The sequence below is a fragment of the Eleutherodactylus coqui genome, chromosome 5 (assembly GCF_035609145.1).
Source record: "Eleutherodactylus coqui strain aEleCoq1 chromosome 5, aEleCoq1.hap1, whole genome shotgun sequence".
NCBI lineage: Eukaryota > Metazoa > Chordata > Amphibia > Anura > Eleutherodactylidae > Eleutherodactylus > Eleutherodactylus coqui.
In genome coordinates, this window is record NC_089841.1 from 163,731,757 (window position 1) to 163,758,469 (window position 26,713).

Sequence of the window (26,713 nt, forward strand, 5' to 3'; positions counted from 1 at the left end):
TTCAAAGCAATTCAGAACGCTTTAAATCAATTTTTTTCCCTTTATTATAGGGTGTAATATATCTTATCACAATATCTAGCTGAATAACTTTATTGTCATCCCCCTGACACTGTTTAACCCTATAAATGGGGACATAGCTGTTAGATACTTTGCTCGATGGCACTTTTTAATTTAGCTGTAGATTTTGCCATATCACGGTCAAACATATACCACTCTATTGTCAACTTCTGTCCGTTAAAGTCTAAGAGTATGTTGGCATATACACTATATGTTGAGATTTTCCCAGTATATAGGCCAAGAGTGTATCACACATTTATCCTTAGAAGTCAATGGCTCATAATAAGAACTTTTTATATATAAATAATCATTTTCCACTAACACCCATATTTTTATGGTTCATTTTTGATCATTTTTTGCATTTAATTAGACCAATTCTGGGTACTAATGCTAGCATTTGTTTTTGCATACACAAATATCTAATTATGAGCACATTTAAATGTATTTAGTCTCGTATACTATAGTATATTGAGGGATGTGAAGGTAACAGAAATGATGGACAGTTGCCCTTTTTTCGTTATGAAGTTTTTACTAGAATTTTGAAACAAACAACATACAAACAAAATAGACATATACAACACAAGGCTACGTGTAGTTCCACGCAAGTGCCTAAATGGGCTATGTAATAGACACGAACTATGATGCACAAGCTATGTTAAAAAAATATACCAATCTAGATAGTAGTAATAAAAAGGCAAACATTGAGCATTAAAGATATGTTATTTTTGCAATAAAGTCTGCTTGACTGAAAACTATAATGTGGAACAAGAAAAAAGACAGAGAAGTACGATTGAGAATAAACAGGACAGGAAGAAAGAGAAATACAGGGGAGAGAGAAAAATGTAAAAAAAAGGTAGGGAGGAATTCTGATAGAAAGGGCTCAGGTGCTATAAAGGAACTGCTCAAGGCTAGCAGAAACACATCCAATTCTAAAATTAATCTCTCAACCACCAAGGAAGCTCATCTCCATCTTTAAACATGATCCATCTGGTCCATGTCCAGATAAAGTTCTCCTGACTCTGCCATCAGCCAGAATGTTCTCCATCCTCACCAAATGATTAACCTCAACCACGCATTGGCAGTTAAAGCTTACCTTCATGTCCCAGTTCCTTTAAGAGTGCCACATAGTTCAGGCCCAATATGTCTGTCATATCTGCATCATCTGTTAAAAGCTGCAGCCTTTCTGTAGAGTCATGAAACAGAAGATTTTGCCCCCCAAAATCTTCTGATGCAAAGAGAGAAAAGCGGTTCTTGTGTTTTCCATTTCTACCAAATAAATTCTGAGCAGAGATAAAATTTTGATTACAAGCTTTAAAGTGATTATTGTAGAAATATCAGTATTTGCCGTGGTTTATATAAAGCAACATAAACCACAACTTTGCCCAGAAATTTGTATTAACCCTCTCCAATCCAATTTTGGACTTCCTAGGGGGCTTTCCCATTCTGCCTTTATACAACGGCACCATCTGCTGTATAGAGTCAGTACTGCAGTATGTGACATGCCAAAGAGGCTCTGACATTGAAACTGTACAGGCTTCAATAAGAATGTCAGAAGATGTTCGACAGTAGATTGAAAAGGGTTAAAGAGGTTTTCTGGAACTATAATGTTGATAACCTACTATGAGGATAGGTCATTAATATTAGAATGGCAGAGGTCCGATTAGCTGTTTGCCGGAGCCTTTGTGTATTGGTAGTGTGCAGCTCTCCGTACAAAGTGGGGTTGTCCAAGATAACGATATTGTCTAAAATCAGCTCCCCGTGACTACAAGACAAAAAAGATCGCTGAGGTCTGTTATTGGCTGCAGCTGCAGGTTTACGGGATCTCACAGGCTGCCTGCTGCCTATAAACATTACGTGATCAGGGGGACCCAGAGCCACCAGCGGGGGACTTGCAGAAAGAGGTGAGCATGATCGCTTTGTCATGTTGTCACCACGCGGGAACTGCTTTTAGATAAAACGGTTATCTTAGACAACCCCTTTAAGGTAACCCCACATTTTATAATGTTTCTGCTTTAGTATGAATGGGACACATTTATGATTTGTATACTTGTAGATCTATAAAGTAGTTGACCTGTACATATTCTTACACAAGTTGTTACATGCCGAAAGCTGGATATTTACCTGGATCACAGAAAGAAATCTCTTAGTTATTCTTTTCATGGGAATTTTGGTTACAATTGCTTTGCCGGGGCCCTGACCTAAATTGCAGGTCATGTAGGATTTTAGACTAGCCGTGGATCCATCGGGACATAAAAGTTCAAATTGATTCATTTCTGAATCTAAAGAAAAAACGTAAAGGGTCAATGAGATAATGGTACATAGTAAGTCATGGAAAAATCTCTTTCTCCTATCAGGACTTCATTTCACATTAGTTCATCTCCCCATCTTACTGCTACATGATATCTTTCAATGGTGTCCAACATCCATCAGCGTAGATGTATAAGTGACAACTAGTTCCATCCGCTATTTGCTCTCTTTCAAATCTGCATTCATGCGCTTTATTGCTTGCACAAAAAATGAAGACTGATCAGTTATCAGGAACACATAGGAGATTAGCCTTGGTCTAAGTTTAGTTATAAAATCCATTTTCTAAATTTATCCCTGACCATATTAACTCTAACCCATGCACCGCTAGGAGAGTTCCTCGCTCTTCGAATGTTTCGATAGCATCCTTCTCACCAGCTACCAATGACTTCCTTTCTCAGTGACCATGATACTGATACATGTGCAGCACAGATGCCGCCTAAAATACAGAACTGCAAGTGGCAAGACGGTGCCCAGTAATTCCATAGGCTGAAAGGACTGGTGCTGTATATAGAGGGGTAAGGTGCTTTTGGCTAGGAAATACATTTTCGATGTTGTGTAGTTGTGGCATAAAACATACCAGTTGCATTTGCTATGGACAGGTGATCCATGAATGCGACATCTCCTCCACCATTCTGTAGACACCTGTCAAGGTGAAAAGTAAATAACTAAGAAATATTTTGTAAAACCGTAGTAAGAACTAAACTCTGAGACATTGCTCCTCAAATTTTAAAGATAACTTCCTGTCCAATCTTGCAATTTGATTGATGTAGCCACATTTAAAGGGCACCTGTCATCAGTTTGATGCTGTTTATGATGTCATTGCAGGCATGCATGTTTTATTATGAAATGCTGCAACATTTCAGAAAAAGAACATACTTTGAAAGTTGACTCAAACGGGGATCAGGGTTACGTGGGCAATACAAAAACAGGGAACGATCTGTCAATCTGTTACGATTCAAAGCTTCCATCTAGCTTCACCTCCCTCCACTGGCGGCCACAGTGCAATGTGTACTCTCCTCATGTCCATAGCAGGCGTCTGGCTTCTTACTTGCCCCTCTCTGCTGCCTGAAGATTTCATGTGCTCGCTGTCCTAAAGGGTCAGCACACACCCTGCTATTCTTTTCCCTGTCAGTCATGGAGCACCTGTGGTTATATCAGGCACCTTTACCCTAGGGGCTCATTCCCACAAACCAGATTTCACTGTGTATTACGCACGTGATATACGCCCGCGTAATACACGGTGAATGAACTCAATGAAAGTACATTGATTTTCATTGATCCATTCACATTAGCATATATACATTGCGTGTAAATCCATGCATGCAAAAAGATCGCAGCATGCTTTATTTCACCGCATATTATGCTCATACAACCCTATTGTTCTCTATGGGTAGCATATTCAACGCTGTCCATATGCAATACATTGAGTATGGGTGGTGTTGCATATACAACACTGCTATAAAGCAGAGCGGGGAATAAGAAAGAAAAAAAAAAGAAACAAGTCACACTGAGATACGCTGTCATGCACAGAGCACTATAGCCGCCATATACAGCGATAGCTGGCTCACGGCCCACCCCCACGATGGTAAAACGCTGCATGATCCGCACAGTGGTTTATGCATACGCCCGTGGGAATGAGCCCTAAGGAAACCTAAGCTTTTGAACCAGCTGAAGGTGCTATTTGTTTATACGGACTTCCTGGTTACTATCTCTGGCTATACCGGATTTATTTGTATTCTGCATTCCTGATCTCAGCTTGCTGAATTGAACATTCCCCTGTCTGCCCCGACTCCTGGCCTTTTGATACAGTGCTGAACCTGCTCTTTGTGTGGTTCTATGCGGAAATTCTGCACGTGGATTTCTGGAATGGTTTTAGAGGTGGTATCTGCTCTGGAAATTCTGCATCGCACTCCGGCATGTGAACATACCCTTAGAAAACTATCACTCTGCTGATTTTCTTCAGGTATACAGCACCATTATAGACAAGCAGGTCAATTGAAAACTGTTTTGTATCGTCTTTCTGTCCATTAACATGTTTAGATTTTAGTATGTTCACCTAAAAGCACCATCAGAGTTTGAAAATGGCTCATTGCTGCTGGTCTCACAGAAGTGATTTTTTTCTCGAACAAAAGACTTTGGTCCTTGGCACAGTTCACACAAGTTTGGATAAGAGACTCCAATTCCAGGAATACAACTTGCATTGAAGTAGGTACTGACAACTAAGATTAGAAAAAAGAAAAGTATTATCCATTTAATGAAACCTAAACCTACTGAGCGACAGTCTATGGTTAGCAGTAGTAGCAGGACAAAGGACAGATGAAATAGCCATGACAGCATGCATGTAGTTAATGGCACTTTTACCTTTAGCTAAAGGTTGGTCTTCTTCCCAGTACATTAGGTTCCTAGAGAGAAGGAATCCTAATGGTATATTCCATCCAGTTGTCCATTTGGCTCCACTGTGACAAGAACGGGTCCCTCTTAGATTATGGATATTCAGAGTACCGCGGCGAGCAACAGCTACAGCGAACACACAGTTCCCTAGATGGATAAAAATAAATGTTAGATCTGTACTTCGATTTTTTTCTAGAACTCTAAAAAAGACCCAAATTACTTTTTCCCCTCTTACAATATTATGCTATTCCCAGTCTAGCATTTCTGCAACATTAATATCTCGGATTATGCTAATATTTTGCTTACCTTGTATGTTGTACCCAAATATTGATATGATAAACATGTGATAGTTTGCGAACCATTATAATTCTCTACGAAACACAACATATCTTCAGATATGTGTGTACTTGAAAGTGTTCGGTAGGCAAACATTGAAAACCAGAACCTTGGGGCTGCAATTAGTCTGGTGCTGACTAATGTGCCATCTAGGGGATCTCCCCATTCTTCACCAGGGAACCCTGCAAGGAGCTGGTCAGATCCCCAGGTCACAACCATCGGTTTAGTCAACAACTGACAGCTTCCCACTGCTGTGATGCAGACACAGGCTTGGGTCAAAATGGGAAGAACAACTAGGAATGTCATATCCAGAGTGTGTAGAAGGTACTTTACATGGAGCGATTATCGCCCAAATTCTCGCTGGAAACAGCAAATTTGGGCGATAATTGTCCAATGGACACACGACCACTGGCAGGGCACTGAGTGAGAAATCACTCACTTGTCAGAGCTGCTTGGTTTTAAGCAAAACTAAGCACGAGAGCGATAGTTGGGCGGCAGTCCATGGGGCAGTTGACCCATGTAAAGGGATTTTTACTGAGGCAGAGTCAAGAGTCCAGGTCAGGGGTCAAAACTAGAGAGACAATACAGAAGATGACTAAACCAATGGATAAGACAGGAGGAAGAATCCAGGAAGACAATCTGAGTCAAAAACAAACTGGCTGAGAAATGTAGCAGACTAGAGGCATTGTCCAGTGAAAAGCAATTGATGCTAAGGCAAAGAGGCCCTTGCCTACTTTAAATAGGCATCCAGCATGGGCGTAACTATAGGGGATGCAGAGGATGCAGTTGCATCCAGGCCCAGGAGCCTTGGGGAGTCCATAAGGCTTGTCTTCTCCATATAGGGAGCCCAATACTCTGGATAACGCATTGTATTTGGGGGCCCTGTTACAGATTTTGCATTGGGGCCCAGGAGCTTCAAGGTACACCTCTAGATCCAGGATAGAGTTGTGTTTCTCAGGCTGATATAGACATCTTTGTGTGCCAATTAGCATGGCAATGTGGCACCCTCATTGCTGAGACACAGAGGAGCAGTGCTGGGACTTTGAGTGGTACATAATATGAAGATAAACACCCGAGAGTCTTGCAGAACAGACATGTTGAATTGTTGATTTGCTTTATGATGCGGATTTATTTATGAAATTTATCAAAGCTGTCTAACAGAAAAACTGGCTTTGTTGCCCATTTCAACCAATAGGAGCTCAACTTTCATTTCCTAAACTGCTTTGGAAAAATTAAACCTGCGGGCTTGTTCATGATAAATGAGGACCACTAAAATTCCCTATGTGTGAAATCACCATGTAGAACAGCGGTCTCCAACCTTCGGCTCTCCAGCTACGGCAAAATTACTACTTCCAGCATAGAATAACTCCAGTCTTTGAAAAGCTTTTTCATACTCTGTTACTTTTAGTTTTACAGATACACAGCATTGTGATCAACTGGATACCTTCAGTGCGTTCTTCTTTTGCTACCACCGCTAGGTCATAAAGTACAAGTCCAGTATAGACTTCACCAGAATCCAAGGACACTGCATCTGCCTTATTTCCCTAGGAACAAAGGTATAAGACTGTGAGAGACCACCCAGAAAAAATATGGTTTGGAACATTTATAAAAATATCTTAGCTAATTTCAGCATGTGGTCTGATTTGTCATAAACCGGTGCTAAAGTACCAAACACAGTGCTGGCCAGTCAGACACAGTGGCAGATATTACTTCAATATTAAAGGAGTATAGTGCTCAAAATCACACTGAAAATGTGTCCCTTAGCTTAGATTTTGCACACTCCCTGACTATATAGAGGTGTGTGTTTGCTACTAGAAGCATACGTTCATATGGACATAATGATTCTGGATGCAAATATGTGTGCAAATGCAATGAGCTGAAAATGTATGACTCTGAAAAATGCTTAAAGGGGTGGTCTCGCGAAACCAAGTGGGGGTATACACTTCCGTATGGCCATATTAATGCACTTTGTAATATACATCGTGCATTAAATATGAGCCATACAGAAGTTATTCACTTACCTGCTCCGTTGCTAGCGTCCTCGTCTCCATGGTTCCGTCTAAATTCGCTGGCAGCTTGCTTTTTTAGACGCGCTTGCGCAGTCCGGTCTTCTCCTTTCAGCACGAGCCGCTTCAGTGTGCTCCCCGCTACAGCTCTTCTGCGCATGCGCAGATGAGCTGTCACTGCTCGGGAGCGCGCTAGAGCGGCCATTCTGTACCTTCCTCTGTTAGAGGAAGGTGCAGAAACTGGAGCTGCCGTCCGGAGAAGCCGCCCAGCTGTCCTGCCGTCCAGCTGTCCTGCCGTCCAGGTAAGTGATGGGCCGGGGGGGGGCTGCCGCTGCGCTGGGGGGGGGCTGTCGTCGCTGTGATGCGCCGGGGGGGGCTGCCGCTGCGATGGGGGGGCTGTCGCTAGGCCGGGGGGGGCTGTCGCTGCGATGGGGGGGCTGTCGCCAGGCCGGGGGGAACTAGCGCTGGGCCAGGGGGGTAAGTGATGGGTCGGGGGTGATGTTCACTGACAGGTGAAGGCCCCGGAGCCCAGCGCTGGGCTCCGGGGCCTTCACCTGGGCTGAGGGTCTAGCGCTGGGGAGCCGGGAGCGTAGCGCTGGGGAGCCGGGGGCTAGCGCCGGTTACCTGCTGCCTGGCGGTGGGTGACTGGTCGGCGGCTGCGGGGCGTCTGGTCGGCGGCTGCGCGGCGTCTGGTCGGCGGCTGCAGGGCGTCCGGTTGCCATGGAGACACAGCTGGCAGCGTCTCGGGAGCGCGCACGTCGGGCTGCAGCGAGCGACGGGGAAAGAGCCGGCGGCCATCTTGGGGAAACTTTTATAAGTTGCTGAAACGCTGGAACGGTAAGTACAAACCAGCTAGGAAAGTCATTTACAGGGGTAATTAGTAATGTATGTTTAATTAGGGGGATTGGGCAAAAAAAAAAAATCACTGCTTCCTCGAGACATCTCCTTTAATACTATTAACAAAAATGTTCTTAGACCAGAAATAAAGTTCAATTTGGAATGTACTTTACATTGAAAGCAACCTTCAATAACAATGTTCTACAAAAATCATGACTTTTTTTTATAACCGAGACATGATTAAGTAATCTTGCCTAATTTTTTTATGCTGAACACAAAATTGACATTGAAAATGTGAGACTGTTTTTTATTTTGAAGTTACAAAGGCAAAAAAAATTTTTTTTAAATTAAAATTGTGGTATTTTTTAGATTTAAACTACTACTCTCCTCATATTTATTTAGTGGGATTAGAGCAGGGCAAGAGATCCTGTTATCTCTGTAAATGGGACAGTCGTGACAGATTAAAGGGGTTGTCCCGCGGCAGCAAGTGGGTCTATACACTTCTGTATGGCCATATTAATGCACTTTGTAATGTACATTGTGCATTAATTATGAGCCATACAGAAGTTATAAGAAGTTTTTCACTTACCTGCTCCGTTGCTAGCGTCCTCGTTTCCATGGAGCCGACTAATTTTCGCCGTCTAATGGCCAAATTAGCCGCGCTTGCGCAGTCCGGGTCTTCTTCTTATCTCAATGGGGCTCCGTGTAGCTCCGCCCCGTCACGTGCCGATTCCAGCCAATCAGGAGGCTGGAATCGGCAATGGACCGCACAGAAGCCCTGCGGTCCACTGAGGGAGAAGATGCCGGCGGCCATCTTCAGCCGGTAAGTAAGAAGTCACCGGAGTGCGGGGATTCAGGTAAGCGCTGTGCGGATTTTTCTTTAGGTCCCTGCATCGGGGTTGTCTCGTGCCGAACAGGGGGGCGGTTGAAAAAAAAAAAAAACCTGTTTCGGCGCGGGACAACCCCTTTAAGTCACTACAAGAAGGACTGGCCTGATCAATCATCACTTACACCAGGCCAGAAGAATGTAGTTTATCAGCTGCTTGTCACTCCCAATAAAGTCATCCATCCCTGCATATTAAACTCGGACTCATGAAACACTTTGTAACATAGTATGCTAGGCTGAAAAAAGACAAATGTCTATCCAGTTCATTCTGTTTCCACTCCCACCCCCTTGTTGATCCAGAGGAAGGAAAAAAAAAACAAGACAGTGAGGCAAAAGCTAATTTACCCCATTTTGAGGGGTAAAAATCTTTCCCAACTCCATAATGGCAGTCAGAATAATACCTGGATCAATGATTGAAAGTTCCTACCTGACTCAAAGATCCAGATCAACAACCCATTATGGTTGTTTAATGTCTATATCCTGCAATGTTGTAGTGCTCTAAAAAGATGTATAGTCCCCTCTTAAACTCATCTGTTGATTTTTCCCATCACCATGTCCTCAGGCAGAGAGTTCCACAGTCTTACTGCTCTTACAGTAAAGAACCCCCTGCTGTGTTGGTGATGAAGCCTTCTTTCTTCTAGACGTAGAGGATGCCCCCCCGGTTACTGTCACAGTCCTGGGTATAAACAGATCATGGGAGAGATCCTTGTATTGTCCCCTGATGTATTCATATATAGTTACTTGGTCGCCCCTTGGCCGTCTTTTTTCTAGGGTGTATAATCCCAATTTGGATAGCCTCTCTGGGTATTCCAGTCCTCCCATTTCGTTCATTAATTTAGTTGCCCTTTTTTGAACCCCCTCAAGCACTGCTACATCTTTCCTGACCACCGGTGTCCAAAACTGTACACAGTATTACATATGAGGCCAAACAAGTGCCTTATTTAGCGGAAGAATAATGTTCTCGGCCCTCGCCCCTATACCTCTTTTAATGCACCCCAAAACTTTATTAGCTTTTGCAGCAGCTGACTGGCATTGATTGCTCCAGTTAAGTCTATAGTCCACTAGTACCCCCAGGTCTTTTTCCATATCACTTTTCCCTAGCAGTACCCCATTTAGTGTATATTGGTGACATCCGTTTCTCCTGTCCATGTGCATAACCTTACATTTATCAATGTTGAACTTCATTTGCCATTTTTCTACTCAAGCCCCCATCTTATCCAGGTCCATTTGCAGCCGTACGTTGTCCTCCTCTATATTAATTATCTTGTAGAGTTTCGTATCGTCTGCAAATATCGATATTTTACTGTGCAGCCCCTCTATCAGGTCATTCATAAATATATTAAAACAGAATGGGGCCTAATACTGAACAATGTGGCACCCCACTAGTGATTGTGGCCCAATCAGAATATGAACTGTTTATTACTACCCTCTGTTTTCTATCTCTGAGCCAGTTTCTTACCCAGATACACACGTTTTCACCCAGACCGAGCTGTCTCATTTTATATATCAACCTATTATGCAGCATGGTGTCAAATGCTTTCGAAAAATCCAGATATATGAGATCAATAGACTCTCCAAGGTCCAGCCTAGAATTTACTTTGTTGCAGAAGCTGATCAAGTTGGTTCGATGTGATCGAACCCTCATGAACCCGTGCTGATAAGGAGTTATACCGTTGTTTTCCTTGAGGTATTCCAGGCTGGCATCTCTTAGAAACCCCTCGAATATTTTTCCAATTTGAAGTGAGACTTACTGGCCTGTAGTTACCAGGCTCTCTTCTTGACCATTTTTGTATATCGGAACCACAATGGCAATGTGCCAATCCAGTGTGTGTCAGCTATTTCCGAGGATCACCACAGGAACATCAAGGATGAAATATTTATTAGTACCCAGATCAGACAACTTTTAAAAGGATAAGGAGTTTGAGAGTTGGTGGAAGGAAAGTGAAAAGTTAGAGTGAACATCTTTCTACCACTTTTGATTTGCTGAACAGAGCGGTGTGAAGATGCGAGCCAGAGCTCAAAATCCAAGATGGCACCTGCTCTCTGTGTTGGCACTGCCCACTCTGCCAAGCGCTGGCTGCGTCTTCCTTCTGTGTCCACATCTTTTCGCGGGCCACATAAAATGACATGTGGGGTCAGATTTGGCTCTCAAGCCTTGAGTTTGACACGTGTTCTACAGGATACATATATATAGGGGTATAGGAGTCTGTAAGGTTTGATTCCGCTTACCTTAATTTTGGTCAAGCAGTCCTGAGTATTGTGAGCTCGGACACAGGATGCTCTCGAGAATGGGTCACTTGGAGGCACAACATTTTGAAGCGTTCGGGCCAGATGAGAACATTTTCTTTGCTCGGCATCAGATAGGGTACACCAGCGAAACTTCTTTCCTTGAAAATAAAAGTTTTTGGAGCAGAAGGAAGGAAGATCAATAGAACAGTCTTCACATCTAGAATCCAATCCAGGTAATTGCATAGAGTTCACTAACTTTTTATTACAACTGTATGTGTAACAAAATAAACAGTAGCTGAGACTTATTATTATTTTGTAGTTTAGAACATAACAGATAATAACAAAAAAGAATACAAAGAATCCATACGACAAATTCAGCAATCTCTTCTACAAGAGTTGAATTTTTTTCTAGTTGTAATGGGGCACTTCTGGATCTCATTAAGAGGCACTGCCAAAATAAGGGGAGAGAATGTGATATAAGAAATGGCTGCATCATACATAAAATATATGGCTGTGCTCTTTAGGTTTTCCAGATGGGCCAGATTTTCAATACGTTCCAGATCTTCCATATTGAAAACACATAACAAAATAGTAAATAATAATTGCTTTTCAGTATACCAGAATTCTACCCTTATCGGTAATCAAAGTTAGAGTTTACTTGAAATGGTAAAAATAAATAAAGGCTCCCACCTCTTAGGGACCTTTCATGCAGGACTGTATATTCCATAACAGCGTCACGGTATATGCCACCCCTGAATTTTACACCAAAATCTGCACTGGTAACTATGGAGTTTAATGCGGAAATGCCAGCAGGATTCTGCTATTTTCAATTTCGCATCAAAATCGGCATGTTAGCAGTTCAGATTTTTGTGGCTAAGTATTCCGCAAAGGGCATATACCAGCAATCAGTCATTAGTTACATAATATGCTTATGTGCTTTGTTCTACAATGCATGATAGAAAATTAACTCTTTGTCATAACACAAAACAATGTATGGGTTCATTTCAGAAGTAGTGCATATGGAAATAGCCCTGTGACTTTGTGTCGATCTAACAAATGCTTATAGTAAGTATGCATTCTGTATTCAGTTCCCATCTACCTAGAAATCTACCATTAGATATAAGATTGTTGGATTGTATGTCTGCAGTTTTGCCAGATACCCCTGCAGATATTTCCTATGCACATGTAAAGGCATAAAACATAGAGCCATTACTATAGAGGGTGCAGAAGTAGCATGGACCCTGATTCCTGAAGACGTGTGTAGTAGTGCAGTACACAGAAGGACCTGTAGAGGGCCAGAGACAGGACTTCTGGTGCGAGGGTTAACCAAGGGGTGGAGCAGGAATGAGATAAAAAGCCAGTTCCTACCAAGGAGAGACAGAGAGGGAGAACCAGCGCAGCAGAGTGAGGTGCTGCAGGCTGGTGGCCTGGAAAGGCAAGAGGTTGACAGGGTGACACCCCTAACCTCAACACCAAGGTGGGGTGTGTTTATATGGACTTTATGTTGTACTGAAGTACGTCATCCGGACTCTGTTAAGGTGTTGGTGCCGTGACTAAAGACTGGCAGGAGCCAGGGTTAACAACATTTCCAAGTATCCAGAGAGTGTTTCTACACGGCTGGTGCCCATTCCAGTCTAGAAGTCAGCAATCCCGCAGGCAAGAGAACCCCCCCCCCCCCTTGCCACAGGGTGAAAAACACTCTCTGCCACATAAAGGAAAAAATAGTATTAAAATTGGTATATAGATGTTGTAGGATCTGCTATAGATTTTGCTTTAAAATCCAGGCAGCGTTAGAATGGCCCATCGGAGGATTGGCAGATCTTCCAGAAGGTCCATTTCCTCCTAATGCTATTACATTCCATGTGGCCTAATGTACTGATAGAGAAAGAGATGTTTCCTTTCAGAAAAATAGAAGCCCCCCTGTGACTTGACTTTATTGAAACGACCTATACAGATCTTACATCCCCCTCTGTCTTCTCCAATAAGTTACAACTAGTGTTGCTCGTTTTGATCAACTGGGCACTAAAATCGCCACGACTTTGGCAAAATCAAATCGGATAAGTCACAACCAATTTTTGCTGGAAATCGTAGGAAAATCAAAATTCCCATTATGCCTGCTGCAGAGTTTAGCATGCAGCCAATCAGGAGCCAGGGCACCTTGATAATATCCTAAAGTGTGTCCACCATCTTGCATATGAGCAGCAGTTTCATTGGATGCCTACATCACATGACCTAGCCATATATATCATAGGCACAGTATAACCAGCCACCATTTGACAGTTCCGCACAGGACACAGGAAAAAGAAGCTACATCATGTTTATATGTCCATATGACTCGAGTTTTGTTGATAGGGCCAGATATTCTACAGAGAATATATTGCTGCTGAAGTGAAAGTTTGTATACTGGGTGTATAGTAGAGGGACCAGAGAAAGAAACTGCACCACATTTATATGTCCATACGAACATGGTCTGTACACTGTTAGAGGGTATATTTCTGCTCCTGTCAACATATAGCAGCAAAGCAGACAGACAAACTCCGCTTTGGCGTTGGGAATATTGCAGTTCTCTGTTCGTGGTCTAAAGTGTCATTCAAAGTCACTAGTCCGGCCACTATGAATTATATGCAGACCTTAAAAGGGTTTCCAGGGAGAATACCATTGATGACCTATCCTCAGGATAGGTCATCAATAGTTGATTGGCTGGGGTCCGTCGTTCAGGAAGCCGACCGATCAGCTGAGTGGGCGCATGCTGTCAGCGCAAATACACGGAGGTCGGAGTTGAAGTCTCTGCACTGACCTCTGTGCAGTGGCCAGCGCTTGTAACTACAGGCACGGCTCTCATTGAAATCAACATGCGCTGTGCCTGCAGTTACAAGTGCCGACCACTAAAGAGGTCGGCACATAGACTTCCGCCACGTCCACTCCAACCTCTGTGTTTTGCGGCACTGACAGAATGAGCCCGCTCAATTGATCGGTCGGTGTCCTGAGCAACGGACCTCAGCCGATCAACTGTTGATGACCTATCCTGAGGAAAGGTCATCAATAGTATTCTTCCTGGAAAACCCCTTTAGGGCACATTCAGACGACCGTATATCGGCTGGGTATTCATGCCGGCCGCTATACGGCGTCTCTCTCTGCAGGGGGAGGAGGCTGGAAGAGTCGGGAGCAGTGCTCTGAGCTCCCGCACCCTCTCTGCCTCCTCTCCACCCCCTCTGCGTCCCTATGCACTATTTACAATGAGAGGAGGTGGGACGGGGGTGGGGCTAAATTGTGTGTGTGTGTGTGGGGGGGGGTTTGAATTAGCTGTGCCCCTGTCCCGCCTCTCCTGATGGTATCTACTGCATAAAAGACCAAGCACTATGTTGTAGCTTCCAATAAACAGAGGTCAAGACACAGATGTGAGTTACATGTACAGTATGATTTATGGATACAGTTTATACTGGTACAGCAGATGTAAAGTATATAGTGGTGTTATTTATGTGAATGGGTAGTGGCATTATATATGTATATGGTCAATCGGTCTCTCTGGTGAGCCAACAGCTGTCTGTGTATGGTTTCTGGCTTGATTTCTTATTCTCAATCATTGTTTTACAGACTTGTTAAAAAGCTGTACATTGATTTGAAGGAATGCTACCATCCAATAGGTGGCGCTGCAGAGGTATTGTTCCATCTTCCTTATTTGCATAAATTACCCAGAGGAGCATGCATGGCCTTATAAGTCTCCTCACTCACCTCTCAGGTGTCTTCTCACACCCCTAGTGGCTGCTCTCCTTGGGGAGAGACTATGGCATTCCCCGACCCACTCACCCCCTAGGTGTCTTCACATACTTTTTGGGTGCTCTCCTTAAGGAGAAATGACACCCCTTTTGACCTACCTCAGACCAACACTGGTCTCTTATCCTCTGTACAGACATATAAAAACATTATTAAAAGGTGGACACTGAGTGACAAAGATAGATTTTAACTAAGTAAAGTCTGAAAAAAGTCCAACATGGAAGAACACAGTTTATCCTCGCATCATAGCTGATAGATAAGAGACTTCTGCCACATGCAATCAGAGTATTTCATTTAAGGCTGATAATTACGGTATATACTGTCTTAAGTCCAGCTGCAGAATGCAAATATATCCCCAAAGAGTAAAACAAACCAAAATATTAGTACATGGCCTGCGAAATTCCCACATAACATCAAGTTAGCAATTATTTCTATTACTGACTAGCAGTACCTCTGTGCATAGCTATGTCTGTATTATAGCCTCATTAGTTATGCTGTTTGCTTACATGTTTCTGCCGCAGCGAGTACGTTGTGGTTTAGTTTTTGCACCTATCACCTAAAAGTTTTCTTAAAGTCATAACAACAACACAGAAGAAGCTGACTAATAAAGTGATTGGTGTTTACGTGTACTGAAGCCAGCTTCCGGACTGTGTTGCGCCTGTTTTTGTCCTGCACTGCAATGCTGTAGATTGAAGCCACTTGTACGCACTTGTCAAGCAATGTCCTAATTTCTTACCCACCTGATGCCATATAATGAAGCATGGCAGAGAAGAAAAACACACTCCGCATGGATAAAGGATACATGGTTGTGGAGATATTGGGTCATGTGCTGCTCGGCTAATGAGAGGTACTGGAAGTCCATCACAGGATAAGGGAGGGGAATGAAAGATGCTGAGAAAAAAAAAGGAAGGAAGGAGGGAAACAGAGCCGAGGCTACACATGGAAGACATTAATAACATACGTAATACACTATTAGCCATTTCTAGCCTGATATGTCCAACAAGCAACACAAGAACCTCACGTTAAAGAAGACATTGCTTTTATTTGATGAATAAGTTAATATTGATATCCATTAAACATGGTGCTCTGAGGTTGTGATAATATCTAATATCCCTGGAGATCCAGGATGGCTTAATATAAACTAATAATTATAGTATGTGTTTATTATACAGGGTGGGCCATGGAAAAGTAGCCCATCTCTGACAATACTGTGACAGGAAGTGAATAAGTGTATTGATTTTTCCCCCCACAGCTTTATTATTTAACCACATGTTACAACAAATACTTGAAGTGGCTCCTGTTTGCTTCTATGAACCTGCAGGCACATCGCAACATGTTGGCTGATACTGCCTGCAGCTCTTCAACAGTGATGTTGCAGATAGTTTTCGTGATGTTTTCCTTGAGTTCATCCAGGTTATGTTGATTATTAGTTTACACTTTCTGCTTTAAATTTCCCTACAGATAAAAATCGTGGACAAGTCTGAGGAACGTGGTCACTATAATTCCTTAGGCTGTCTATCCACGGGCGTTTTTGCATTGCGTTCTCCGCGGCAATAATCCGGCCACGGGTAACGCAGTGCAAGCTTTCCATAGCGTTGCTGTGGAAAGCGCAGCTCTGTTGTTCACGAGTGGAGAATCATAGCGATTCTCCGCTTGCGGGATTCAAATCGCAGCATTCTGCGATTTGCCGCGATTCTCCGCGATAAGCCTATCTGTCAGATAGGCTCAGTGCGGAGAACCGTCAACTGGCTCCTGCTCCCCGGATATCGCTACGCCCGTAGACAGGCAGCCTTACACAGAGTTCACCCTTCTGTAAACAGTTCATTAACCTGTGCCAGTGAGATGCAGAAGGTAAGATATGTTGCCCCCTCTTGTTAAATATATTAAGTACATTCTTCTAGTGTTAGGGCTCTTGCCCACGGACAGAGCAGGATACGCCCGCAGTTTTACGCCGCGGAAATCCCGCTGGGATAAACAAAAAGGTCCCCGCTGGCAATCGCGGAAAAACACGCAATTAACATTGTGTACGGGCTGCAGGTATCTGTGTCATCGCTTAACGACGGTGCAGGAATTACAGACAATGAAAAAGAAATGTACTGTGCATGACCACCGGTGAGCCGCTGCGGTCATCTACAATGCAGAGAAATCAGGTCCGCAGGGTGGCAAGCCATAGAGTTACAAGAAAACGTTTGTCTGCCACTAGGGGGAGCTTAGTGCACAGGGAGTCGTACTGTTTCTATTGAGGATAAATTCATATTCAAGGAGTCTCTGGTCCTCTTTTATCTGATTCACCAGAATTCAGAAGATGCAGCAAAACTAATATCTGTCGTGTGGCTGTAAACCACGCCGACATGGTTTTATAATTCAGTGCCTGCCTGCTGCTTACCTGCAGGAACTGCGTTGACTCAAGCCAGGCTCACACGAATGGATCGGATTCCTGTGATACAACGCAGAAAGTAATTGCGAATGCTTGTGGAAAATCATGATGTGAGCGTTTTTCTGCATGGATGTACGCATAAGGCACAGTATATCTTCTGCTCCAAAAAAAGATGGCAGATAGGGAAAGAACACCAGAAATTAGTAGAACATCTCTCTCTCTCTTTGCCCTTCCAGTCAGAATCCAGGTTTTTCTCCGTATTCTCATACCTAGTTTTGTCCGATTCCACCACTCACATGCAATGTTAATTGCATATGGGCAATGGAACACACACATTCATTGACTTCAATGGAGGCCGTCTGTGCAGAATCCACGCTAAAATACAGCATGCTGCGATTTTTCTTCCACTCGCAGAATACACAATTCGTACCCGCGAATGTGAATAAAAATTCAGAAATACGTGCCTTTCAATGTCCACGTTTTACAGCAGATTCTCCACGCGGATGGCGATTGCGGAATCCGCAATTCAAGTATGTTCGTGTGAGCCCGGCCTCAAACAAGCATTAAAAGATATGCATCAAGTTGTAGTCAAGCTACATCTGCATGGGTTTTATCCAGATTGCGCCTGCATTTCAGCCAAACATTGGTCCATATTAAACTTAAGTGATTAGTGCAGCAATTAGTGTTCTTTCTTGTTGAATATAAGGAAGATGGCACAATACCTCTGCAGTGCCACCTATTGGATGGCAGCTTTCCTGCAAGCCAATGTCAGACTCTTTATACAAGTCTTTATAACAATGACTGGGAATTGAAAACCAAAAGTCAGAAAACCATACACAGACAGCTGTTTCAGGGTTATTGCCCCTCATCAGTGTGCAGTAGGTTTCTGGCTTGATTAGTAGGAGGCATATGACGTGTATTGGAAAGGGTATCATCTCTCCTTAAGGCTGCATTCACATGAACGTATATCGGCTCGGTTTTCACGCTGGGCCAATATACGTCGTCCTCATCTGCAGGGGGGGAGGATGGAAGAGCCAGGAGCAGGAACTGAGCCCCTCTGCACTATTTGCAATGGGGAGAGGCGGAACAGGGCGGGGCTAATTCTTGGAACTTAGCCCAGCCCCACCCCGCCTCCTTTCATTGCAAATAGTGCAGAGGGCCGGAGAGGGGACGGGAGCTCAGTTCCTGCTGCTGGCTCTTCCATCCTCCCCCCCCCCCCTTGCACATGAGGACGACGTATATCGGCTCGGCGGGAAAACCGAGCCGATATACTTCATGGGAATGCAGCCTAAGGAAAGCACCTAAAAGGTGTGTGAGGAGACATTTAGGAGGTCAGTGAGGAGACTTATAAGGCCACCATGCATGCTCCTCTGGAAAATACTGTATGCAAAATAGAAAAATGGAACAACACTTCTGCAGCGCCACCTATTGGAAGGCAAAAAAAACCGAAACAGCTGTCTGTGCATGATTTTCTGGCTTTGGGTATTCAATTCCTGGTCATTGTCAAAAAACCTGTATAAGGAGTCTGACATTGGCTTGCAGGAATGCTGCCTTTCTCCACTTACCAGGCTCTACCCCCCCTTCCCACATTTAAATACATAATGGCCTTTTACAAAGGCCAAGACTCTCATTTGCCTTAACAAACGAGCTGGTGACATCATCAGCAGGTTGTTCATGCTCGTGCAGCCTGTTTATACTGCATGTTTCTTGTTGATAATTGTGCGATTCTCGTGCACTAGTTGTTCAGTGTTTCACATTACTATGTTGGCAGGGGTATTGTCTCTCCTTGAGGAGAGCACCTATAAGGTGAGTGAGGAGACTTAAAACGCCTTGCATCTTCCTCTGGGTAAATGCAAATAAGGAAGATGGAACAATGCCTCTGCAGCGCCACCTATTGGATAGTAATTCCGAATCTTTATTAAGACCTGTATAAAGGGTTTGACATTGATTTGAAGAAATGCTACCATCCAATAGGTGGCGCTGCAGAGCTATTGTTCCATCTTCCTTATTTTCACATTCCTATGTGAAACACTGAACAAGCAGTGCTTAAACTGCATGAGCCGGTGATGGTTTTCATGCCGGCTGAAACTAAACGACGAGCGAGAACCTTACGATTCTCATTCGTTGTTTGCCCGCCTTTAAACTGAACGATCATCGTTAAGTTTCGCTCGTTTGAACGATTTTCTGAATGAATCATTCCGTCTAAATGGGGCATGACAGCTCACTGACAGATCAGATAATATGCATGCTGCCCATAGAGGTCTATGAAGAGTGGTGGGTGGAGATGAGTAACAGGGAAGCATAGTAAGGCACAGATGGTGCTGCATGAAAGGTACCACTCTGATCCTTACCATGGGTGACTGAGAGCCAAAGGAACTGGATCATAAAGTGTTGCCGCATCCCTCCACCTGCAAGCGGCCTCAAAGCAGCTGAAGCATAGTCTATCACACGGCTGACGCACCATTGGTTTGAAAGAAAGGAAGCAGACTGACTCGCACTTCTGGAGAACCGTCTGCTACAACTTTACTTGGTAGCAATAATCGTTACAGTCACAAAAAAATCAATCACTAATCAGGTGTAATGGCGGGAGTTTTGTCATTCCATAAGGGTGATATCATTCTCTTCTAATTCCACACTTTGTGTCTTTCAGCATGCTTGGCTCTTTGATTAGGCTACGGTGTGCTCAGTAGTGCAGGAGCTTCTTGCTGCAGCTCTGTCTTCATACTCTCTAGGATCCTACCTGTGTCACTAGAAGACTACCTCTCTTCCAGGTCATTTTATGTCACACGGCCTTACCGCCTATTGGACACCTGCAGTGCTGGACACCCCGTACACCAAGGTACATCCTCATGTGAGCTGCTAGACCCGGGCAACTAACGGGGTCACTGTTACAACTGGGGCTACCATGGGGGCCATTATTACTATTGGGGCCACTGTGGGGGTCACTATTACTAGTGGGGCCACTAACAGGGACACTGTTACTCTTGGGGCCACTATGTGGGACATTATTACTACTGGGGTCACTATTACTATTGGGGCAACTAATGTAGTCACTGTCACAACTGTTGCCACTATTACAACTGGGGCTACTATGAGGGGGTCACTATTACTATTGGGGTCATTATGGGGATGACTATTACTATTGGGGCCACTGTGGGGGGTCACTGTTACTACTGGGGCCATCATGGAGGTCATTATTACTACAGGGACCACTATGTAAGTCACTATTACTACTGGGGCCACTGTGTGAGTCACTATTACTACTGGGGCCACTATTACTACTGGGGCCACTATGAGGGTCACTATTACTGCTGGGGCTATTATGGGGGACACTTACTACTGGAACCACTAACAGGGACATTGTTACTACTGGGATTACTATAGTGATCATTATTATTACTGGGCCACTTACGGGGTCATTATTACTGTGAGGGGGTCACTGAAGGGCACTATTATGGCTTTGCATAAAAGGGGTGTGGCCTGAAATAAAAATTTGCTGTGGCGCGCTACAGTTGTTCTTTTTGTTGTTCAAAAGTTGGGAGGTATGCCACGCATATAGGAGGCCTGAATACACCGGGGGTTTCATTTGAAGCGTAACTCTTATTTCGGTTCATAATTTGTGTCAAGCTGTACTCCTTTTCAGAAGTTTAGTGTTTATCGTTAATCGCGTCCCATTTCCTACCGTGGATGTACCGTTCATCAGGCGGCATCAGCATTCACTGTTGTGTGATATCGTTCTCTCTAATACAAATATTGATAAATTACTGGGTTGGAATAAAACATTCTGTATTTAGGGGGGCTGGTCTGGGATCTGATATTAATATAGGGGGTCTGTAGGTAGAAGTGGTTGACATCTCTGGTGCTGTGATACACCTCCCTCCTTCTAGCTCAGCAGGAAGACAAGCCTAACCTATAAGGTGATAAACAACCAAGTAGGAAGGTGTCTGCTCGCCGGGCAACAAGTCTCGCAGCACAGAAGCGCCGGCGGACTTGGGGCTCCGGTAAGATGGCGCTGTAGTCCCCACATAGAGACACGAGAGGACTAGCTGAACTTTCCCCCTGGCTTTTGAGTAGAGAAGCCGGTAGAAGCGTGTGATTGGCTGTTAGCCAGTGACGTCGTGAGAGAGGAAAGATGGCGCTGTTCATACGGAGGGCGTGCGGCTGTCAGCGCAGCCTGAGCAGGTAATAACAAGGTGCGCCGCGTGAGGGATGTAAACCGCAGTGGGGCTGTACAGTGCTGGTGTGACCGGCGTCTTGTCTTGTTCTGGTTTCAGCTTTCTGAAGACAGGATGTCTCCTCCAGAGCTGTGCGCCGGCCAGGAGCCTCCACTCCGGTAAGTGTGGTAGCCTCATGACAGTGACTGGAGGAGTCGGGTGCCTCCATGCATCACGTGACCTCATGTTCTCCTGCCCTACAGGTGGAAGAAGACTGCATGCAGCATCGGCCGCAGTAGCCGTCAGGATCAGACCGCTGTATCTGTTGCTGGGGACCGGCGGCGGCTATGCTGGCTACAGGCAGTACGAGGGCTACAAGGACCGCCGGCTACAGGAGCTTGGCCTGGACATCACACCGAGAGTAGCACACACCTGGGAGGTAAGACCAACCTCCGTCCGCCTGGGAGGTGGGGCCGCCCCCCGTCTGCGCCTGGGAGGTGGGGCCGCCCCCCGTCTGCGCCTGGGAGGTGGGGCCGCCCCCCGTCTGCGCCTGGGAGGTGGGCACGCCCCCGTCTGCGCCTGGGAGGTGGGCGGCCCCCACTTGCGTTTGGGCAGTGCTTTCCTGCGCCGTTCAGGGAGCAGGAAAAGTGTAATCCCTACGACCACGCGGCTCCATCTTTGGACAGAACTGGACAGCAGCAGACGGACCCCACTGACTATAATGGCGGCTGCCCGGCTTTTGGATGAAAGAAAAAGGCGTTTTCCATGCAAAATACTATTCACCCAACCTCCGGATCGGTTATTAAAAGTTGATTGGCTGGGTTCTGCTGGTCAGCTGTTTAGGTGCCCGCTGTCAGTGCCGCGATACCCAGGGGTCCGAGCTTCACCACCCCTGTGTAGTGACCGTCGCTTGTAAACGCAGGTGCACCTTCCACCCGACCCCTGTGTATCCCGGTGCTGACAGTGGGCGTCCACCACATCCTGAGCGGTGGCCCCCGGCCGATCACCTATCCCGAGGACACGCCGTCAGTAGTATTTTACATGAGAAACTCCTTTTAATATTTCTCAGGCTGCCATTGTAATAAGATCCAGGTGGCGGGCTGCGGGGTTGGTTGGTTTTCTTCTAACTGGCATTGTGTGGCCTTCGTTCTATTCCCTGCAGTAAATAGACCACGACGGAAGCCCCCAGTCACATCATCCTCCAGGTGAATGGGGGCCACGGCTCCTTGTAGGGTACAACATGGGAGCTTTCCTACCACACGTCTAAGATTCCGCAGCATTTCCAGTACAAGCCATGTGAGGAGGCTTCTAGAATCTCCTATACACGGAGCAGAAACTTTCTGCAACGAATCTGGAGCGTTTTTTTTTTTCGAAATGCAGATTCCAAATCTGCTGCACGCCTATGTATGTATGTATGTATGTATGTATGCATGCTGCGAATCACAACCCTAGTAACACAGCTGCTGAAATCCACAGCAGATCTGCAACAAAAACTAGTAAAACCCGCAGCCTTTAGTTGCGGACCCGCCTGCTGCGGTACTACAGCGTATACACTACAGCCGGCAGGGACCGTGTGACGCTGTGAACACATCCTACCTGGCTGATTCTGCTATGGATCACACAAACATCCGCACCCAATCCCCTACATGTAAACACGTCCTTATAGTGTCCTACCAACTGTCACTTGTCAGGCCCTGAGCGTTACATCTTCTCTGCACGGGGGACACATTCTCTTAGGACTTCGGCATCTTTCACACCCGCACTATTTACAGTATTTTAATGGGGTCCATCGTGCGGCCAGTATTTTCCCGGACAGGATCTCATACTACGCCCTCTCTGGGATCTTGTGCCGGGTGCGCCCTGGCAGCTTACAGCTTGCTTTTCTTGTAGATGGATACATTGCCACAAAGGGTACAGAACTGCTTGTGTGACATTGGCATCCTTGTGGCAGATGCGGTTTTCTTTTCTCCGCGTGTTGCAGCCGTTGGCTTTTGACTTGCATTGTAAAAAAAAAAAAGTGAATCTTCAGCAAAAAAAACCAAAGCCTTGACAATTTTCGCCGTATATCAGGCACATAGATGCTTTGTATACTGTAAAGTACGCCTTTTTGCTGGTCAGGACAGTTAATGAGGCAACCAGACAAGTCCCACTAGTAGGACCCGCACACAATACCCATCGGACGCTTTACAGTGGTGGTGGTGGGGGGGGGAATAGTTCGAAAACTTATTTAATAAAGTGCAATAGTGAAATCCTAAGTTAAAGTGCAATAGAAAAATCCTACGTTAAAAAGAATCAACATTTTTTTCCCTTCCCCACTGCCCCCAAAAACTATTCTCGCATTTGTGGATTTGTAGCGACTCAAACTATGAAATTGTAACGATCCTGTATGGTGAATGCTGTATATAAAAAACCTGAAAAAAACTCCACTGCAGCTCAGTACCAGGCAAGTGAATAGGGCTGAGTGGTATATATGACATTGTCTCGGGGTGACAATAAGAGGGCACAGCTATCATTTCTACCCCACTTTCAAAAAATTGTTTCATATACCATATATATGGTAGAGTATAAGCCTAGTTTTTCAGCACATTTTTTTTTTTAATGCTGAAAAAGCCCCCCTCGGCTTATACTTGAGTGAGGTGAAAAACCCCCCCGCAATACTTACCTCCCAGCCTGCATCTATCTCCCAAGCGTGATGGTCTCCCCGGCAGTGCGGCAGGCTGCTTGAGAATTCTCCCCTCTGTGATCTCCCTGCTCAGCTTTGAATTTCCCTGCCGGCTGTGATTGGCTGGCGCTCGATCCAATCACAGCGCTTACTTATACAGTGCTGACGGCAGGGGAATTGAAAACCCAGCAGGGAGATGACAGCGAGGAGAAGTCTGAAGCAGGTTGCTGCATCGGCGGGGAGACCCTCGCGCTGGGGACTCAGACGCCGGCTGGGAGGGGAGTATTGCGGGTTTTTTTTTACCTACCGTAGTATATACTCGAGTCTAGCTAGGCTTATACTCGAGTCAATAAGTTTCACCAGTTTTTTTGTGGTAAAACTTGTTGACTCGGCTAATACTCGAGTATATACCGTATATATTTTTTCTGTTGACCTTGCCATATGAGGTCTGGTTTTTGTTTGTTTTTTTGCAGGATAAGTTGTATATACTTGCACTACTCTTAAGAAATAACAAAAAAAATCGCTTTCTGTTGCCATCTTCGGATCACCATAACTTCTTAATATTTTAGGGGTTGAGGGAAGGCTTGTGTTTTTTTTGTGGGACAACTTGTAGTTTTTGTTAATCCCATCTAGCGTTCATATAACTTCTTGATCACTTTTTATAAAATTTCTTCTTGGAGATGGAATGGCCAAAAAACTGCTATTCTGGCGTCGTACATTTTTTTTTTTCTCTTTCCGACTTTTATGGACCTTGTAATACAAATGATGTTATTTCTAGTGATGAGCGAGCATACTCGCTAAGGGCAATTGCTCGAGCGAGCATTGCCCTTAGCGAGTACCTGCCCGCTCGAGAAAATGTTCAGCTGTCCCCGCTCTCCCCTGCTCACTGCCGCAACTCACCTGTCACCCGCGCTGCCACCCGAACTTTCTCTGCCGAGCGGTGAGATACTCGCTAAGGACAATGCTCGATCGAGCAATTGTCCTTAGCGAGTATGCTCGCTCATCTCTAGTTATTTCGTTTAGATTTTTTTTTTTTTCATTTTAAAAATGGGAAAAGGGAGTTTAAACTTTTTCTTTAATTTTTATTTTTGTATTTAGAAATACTGATTATTTTTTTTGCCTTTGAACTTGTAGCTGTTTGATCATTTATACAGTATAGTACAATACTTCAGTATTGCAGTGTAATGTATCTTTGCAGGTATTAATAGGCAAACATCCATGGCACTTTGAGAGGCCTTCATGATCACTTCGCGGGGGTGCCATTCAGGTGATAGAGGGAGTCCACTACTTCTTGTCTGGCCATTTAAATGTCGCTGTCTGTATTAAAACTAATCCCAATCATTAACCGCTCAGATGTCATTGTCCTCTTCAATCTGGGGATGTGGCTGGTTGTCATCTGACACCCGCTGTGTATAGAGCTGGATGGCCCCCGCCCCGTGTACATCTGATGAACGTGTATCTCACATGTTGCTAAGGGGTTAAACAAAAGACCAATGGGTCCATCTGTGGACAAGCATTAGTTGTAAAGGGTAAAAAAAAAACGGCCAGAGCTCTGATAAGTATAGAGAGCAAAGAAGAAAAAACCTACATGCATCTTTAAATGGCCCCCATACCGATTCCAGCTGCTGCGGTGGTCCCGTGCCTATCACTGGTCACACGACCACTGTAGCCCATCACTAGCTTCAGTGATCCTATTGACAGGCATGGCACATAACAGTAGTAGCTCCTGGGCCAGGAGAGGGCCATTTGAAAGGTGAATATGATTTTTTTTCTTTGCTTTAGACTTACTAGCCCCTGCCCCCCCCCCCCCTTTTTTTCCCTTTAAACTTGGAAATCTCTGAAGTATGCATATTTTGTCAGCAATTCAGACTTCCCCAAGAAATATTAGTGGGTGCGTTCACAGAGTCATATTTTCAGGCCATGTTATATTTGTGCTGAAAATGAGGACTAGTCACAATAATGCATGTTATGTAGAAGCTTTGTATTGTTGTCTTCAGCGCCTATGTCTTGTATCCTTGGCTTGGAGTACAAATTAAAGGAGTTGTCGGGACTTCGTTACTAATGACCCCCCAGTCCTTTGTTTGAAAGGGGTTACGGTCCTTGGGCGAGCGCTGCATTCTATATATTCTATACCAGGCACAGCAGCGCACGTTTTGTACTACCCTGTTTCCCCGAAAATAAGACACTGTCTTATATTATTTTTTGCCCCCAAAAGGGCACAGTGTCTTATTTTCGGGGGATGGGGGGGGGGAGGCTTATACTCACCGGGTCCGCAGCGTCCTGATGGTGTCCGGCGGCAGCGTGGCGCCCTCCTCGTCTCACAGCTGTCTTCTGCTGGTGACAGGGCTTTGAATACCGCGCCTCTAGCAAAGCGAGCGCTGTGATTGGCTGCCGACGCTCGATTAGCCAATCACAGCGCTCGCTTTGCTGGAGGCGGAGTACTCAAAGCCCCGTCACCAGCAGAGGGTCAGCTGTGAGATGAGAAGGACGCCGCGCTGCTGCAGCGTTGCCGGAGGCCATCGGGACGCCGCGGACCGGGGGAGTATTGTTGTTTTTTTTGGGGGGGGGGGGGGTTTGGGGGTGGGGCACATTAGTTAGGTCCTATTTTTGGGGGAGGTCTTATATTTCAAGCCTCCCCTGAAAACCCCGATAGGTCTTACTATCCGGGTAGGACCTATTTTGGGGGAAACACGTTGT

At 45.0% G+C, this 26,713-nt stretch overlaps 2 protein-coding genes across 3 annotated transcripts in view; one reads left to right on the plus strand and one right to left on the minus strand.

Moving 5' to 3' along the window:
* LOC136628021 (serotransferrin-2-like) overlaps positions 1-15,695 on the minus strand; it is a 29,422-nt gene extending 13,727 nt beyond the window's left edge. Inside the window, exons 1-8 of the mRNA XM_066603602.1 lie at positions 15,564-15,695; positions 11,050-11,207; positions 6,536-6,635; positions 4,726-4,902; positions 4,421-4,583; positions 2,942-3,006; positions 2,179-2,336; positions 1,151-1,337 (exon numbers count right to left, since the gene is read on the minus strand). Of these exons, the coding sequence (XP_066459699.1) occupies positions 1,151-1,337; positions 2,179-2,336; positions 2,942-3,006; positions 4,421-4,583; positions 4,726-4,902; positions 6,536-6,635; positions 11,050-11,207; positions 15,564-15,627 (1,072 nt within the window). The 5' untranslated portion in view covers positions 15,628-15,695. The remainder of the gene's footprint in view (positions 1-1,150; positions 1,338-2,178; positions 2,337-2,941; positions 3,007-4,420; positions 4,584-4,725; positions 4,903-6,535; positions 6,636-11,049; positions 11,208-15,563) is intronic.
* A 5,621-nt stretch (positions 15,696-21,316) lies between these two features.
* The window catches only part of PISD (phosphatidylserine decarboxylase), a 33,586-nt gene continuing 28,189 nt past the window's right edge, over positions 21,317-26,713 (plus strand). Inside the window, exons 1-3 of one of the 2 annotated variants that reach the window (XM_066603607.1) lie at positions 21,317-21,382; positions 21,475-21,533; positions 21,618-21,793. In XM_066603607.1, coding sequence (XP_066459704.1) covers positions 21,333-21,382; positions 21,475-21,533; positions 21,618-21,793 — 285 coding nt within the window. In that variant the 5' untranslated portion in view covers positions 21,317-21,332. Of the gene's footprint in view, positions 21,383-21,474; positions 21,534-21,617; positions 21,794-26,713 lie in introns of those variants that run through there. The other variant, XM_066603609.1, reaches the window with a different exon arrangement.